Here is a 2,814-nt window from a genome sequence, read left to right as displayed (position 1 = left end):
CTGGATTACAGTGTGTACACACTCCAGAGAGTAACCTGCTGCCGGATTAAAGTGTGTACACACTCCAGAGAGTAACCTGCTGAGGGATTAAAGTGTGTACACATTCCAGAGAGTAACCTGCTGCCGGATTAGAGTGTGTACACATTCCAGAGAGTAACCTGCTGCTGGATTACAGTGTGTACACACTCCAGAGAGTAACCTGCTGCCGGATTAGAGTGTGTACACATTCCAGAGAGTAACCTGCTGCCGGATTAAAGTGTGTACACATTCCAGAGAGTAACCTGCTGCCGGATTAAAGTGTGTACACATTCCAGAGAGTAACCTGCTGCCGGATTAGAGTGTGTACACACTCCAGAGAGTAACCTGCTGCTGGATTACAGTGTGTACACACTCCAGAGAGTAACCTGCTGCCGGATTAAAGTGTGTACACATTCCAGAGAGTAACCTGCTGCCGGATTAAAGTGTGCACACATCACACCTTCTGCCCGGTGACTCTCCAACATCTTTGTGCAAGATTTGAGGTTTCCAAAACATTTCAAACCATCCGAATTCGAACCTTTGGAGGATTTCTCAATCTTTGAAGTTTTTTTTAATATTATTTTTGGCTGCAGGCCTTCAAAGGGGTTGAAACGGACACATGCAGTCGTTGTTGGCAGGTTGCATTCTCACGGATGGAGTGTATGTTTTGAAGATTTCAGGTTAACAAAAATCCACAATATTTATAACCTGGCGACAGCGATCGCAATCAACCAATTGCTGGATGAGGCAAACTTTGTTTATCAATATTTTCACCACCCTGGTTATTTTTGCAAAGTAAACCCTTTGTTCGATGTCCAAGGATTTAACAGGGTACTTTGTGAAATCGCTGTGGAATACTCAGTGATTACATTCTGAACACTGGGAAACAATTGCACTAACAGTGTGATTTACTGGCCCATCTCCGCCCCTCGGTCCAGATGAGCTTCACTTTGGCGGTGAAGCAGCAACCGCGTTTAGTCTCACCAGAGCCAGTTTAGGACGGAGCATGGAGGTGATCTTGTCCGAGATGCCAGGGAACCTTTCCTCAATGGGGAACACTTCCTCTTCAGTAACCGAGTCAAGCTACGAAGCATTGGTCACATTACTGCTCGGGACCATTCTGACCATCATGTGTCTGATAGGGATTGTCGGTAATATCTACATCCTGGCGGTGATGACACTGTCAATGAGGTTTGCCGGTTCCATGTATGTGTACATTGTCAACCTGGCCTTGGCTGATCTTCTGTACCTCGCCACCATCCCTTTTGTGGTGTGCACTTACTTCGCCAAGGACTGGTACTTTGGAGAAGTGGGCTGTCGGATCCTTTTCAGCTTAGACTTCCTGACCATGCAAGCCAGCATCTTCATCCTGACCGCCATGAGCACTGAGAGATATCTGGCAGTTGTCAAACCTTTGGATACACTGAGAAGAAACAGAGCCTACAGAAGGATCATTGCTGGCGCAGTCTGGTTCATTTCCTTTGCCCTTGCCCTGCCGACCATGATAATGATCGATCTGCGAGAATTTAACAAAAATGGGGCGATAAAGCGCATGTGCCACTCGACGTGGCCACAACAGGCGTACAAGGTCTATCTGACAGTACTTTTCCACACCTGTATATTGGCTCCGGGGATAGTAATTGGATTCTTGTATACAAAACTGGCCCATACTTACTGGACATCCCAAACTACAACTTTCAACAAGAAAGAAGTGAAGAGGTCCCCCAAGCAGAAAATCCTCTACATGATTCTGACCATTGTCCTTGCCTACTGTGTCTGCTATTTGCCCTTTTGGGTTTGGCAGCTGTTCACTCTCTATTACAGAGACATTGCTGGTCTCTCGCCCAAAACCACTGCCTTTGTGAATTTCTTTGTGACTTGCTTGGCATACGGCAACAGTTGTGTCAACCCCTTCTTCTATACCTTACTAACCAAAAATTACAAAGAGTACGTGAGGAATCAGCAAAGGAACTCCCTGGAGTTCTCACAGAGGAAACACTACAGGAATTCATCCCAAAGATCAGTGTCTTCTGGGACTCAACAATGCACAGAAATTGTCTCACACAACTAGAGGACTAGGGAGGAGGCTGGTACAGTTTAACATGTGAGTGTAAGTTACATATATATATATATATATAAGAGAGGTGTGTGTATATGTGTGTAGTTTGTTTTTAACTATTTTTCACTTTTCCATTTCAAGTTGGTTCTTTCCACTAACGGATCATTTCGACATACCAAGGGTGATCTTATCTCACTACTCGTTATATCGTGTGTACCCATGGGTGAAATTATCACGCTCCACGTCATATAAAGTAATTGAAATAATGTGTTTGGTCTAGCTGAGCTTTCCTAAGCCGTCTGTTTAAATAGGAGAGCCTGGGAATGTAACCTTTTGATAAAGTGCAGACTCCTTTGTTAAAGAGTGAAAATCTACGAGTTGCCCAAATCTGGTTTGACTTAAACAAGCAACTGTACGAGTATCTTTCATCGATATGAAATATGTGTGTACCAGAAACATCTCTCTGTTTTCCCTTCCGCAAAGACACGAGATACATTTAAAACAACCCTTCACTGTGCCCCCTCAATAGCTTCTCACAGATGAGAGAAAGTCAGAGGTTATAATGACTGGGCAGGCACAGTGCGATACTGAGCAGAACATGAAAAAAATAATTAAAATTGACTGTCAGTTGAATATTAACAGTTTGAGAGTGATGGTACAGGACCCGGTACTTGCAGGCTCCATTCTTACCAGCACTTTCATTCCCTATACCAATCTGTGTTGGGTGTGCCGCTATC

At 44.3% G+C, this 2,814-nt stretch overlaps 1 protein-coding gene across 1 annotated transcript; it reads left to right on the top strand.

The window, feature by feature from the left end:
* The first annotated feature begins 1,024 nt into the window (after positions 1 to 1,024).
* Positions 1,025 to 2,089, top strand: uts2r5 (urotensin-2 receptor 5). The gene has a single exon (XM_078239805.1). The coding sequence runs from the start codon at positions 1,025 to 1,027 to the stop codon at positions 2,087 to 2,089; it is 1,065 nt and encodes a 354-aa protein (XP_078095931.1).
* The last annotated feature ends 725 nt before the right edge of the window (positions 2,090 to 2,814 follow it).

This window comes from Mustelus asterias, chromosome 23 (genome assembly GCF_964213995.1).
Source record: "Mustelus asterias chromosome 23, sMusAst1.hap1.1, whole genome shotgun sequence".
NCBI classification, from domain to species: domain Eukaryota; kingdom Metazoa; phylum Chordata; class Chondrichthyes; order Carcharhiniformes; family Triakidae; genus Mustelus; species Mustelus asterias.
This window is presented reverse-complemented; position numbering and strand designations above follow the sequence as displayed.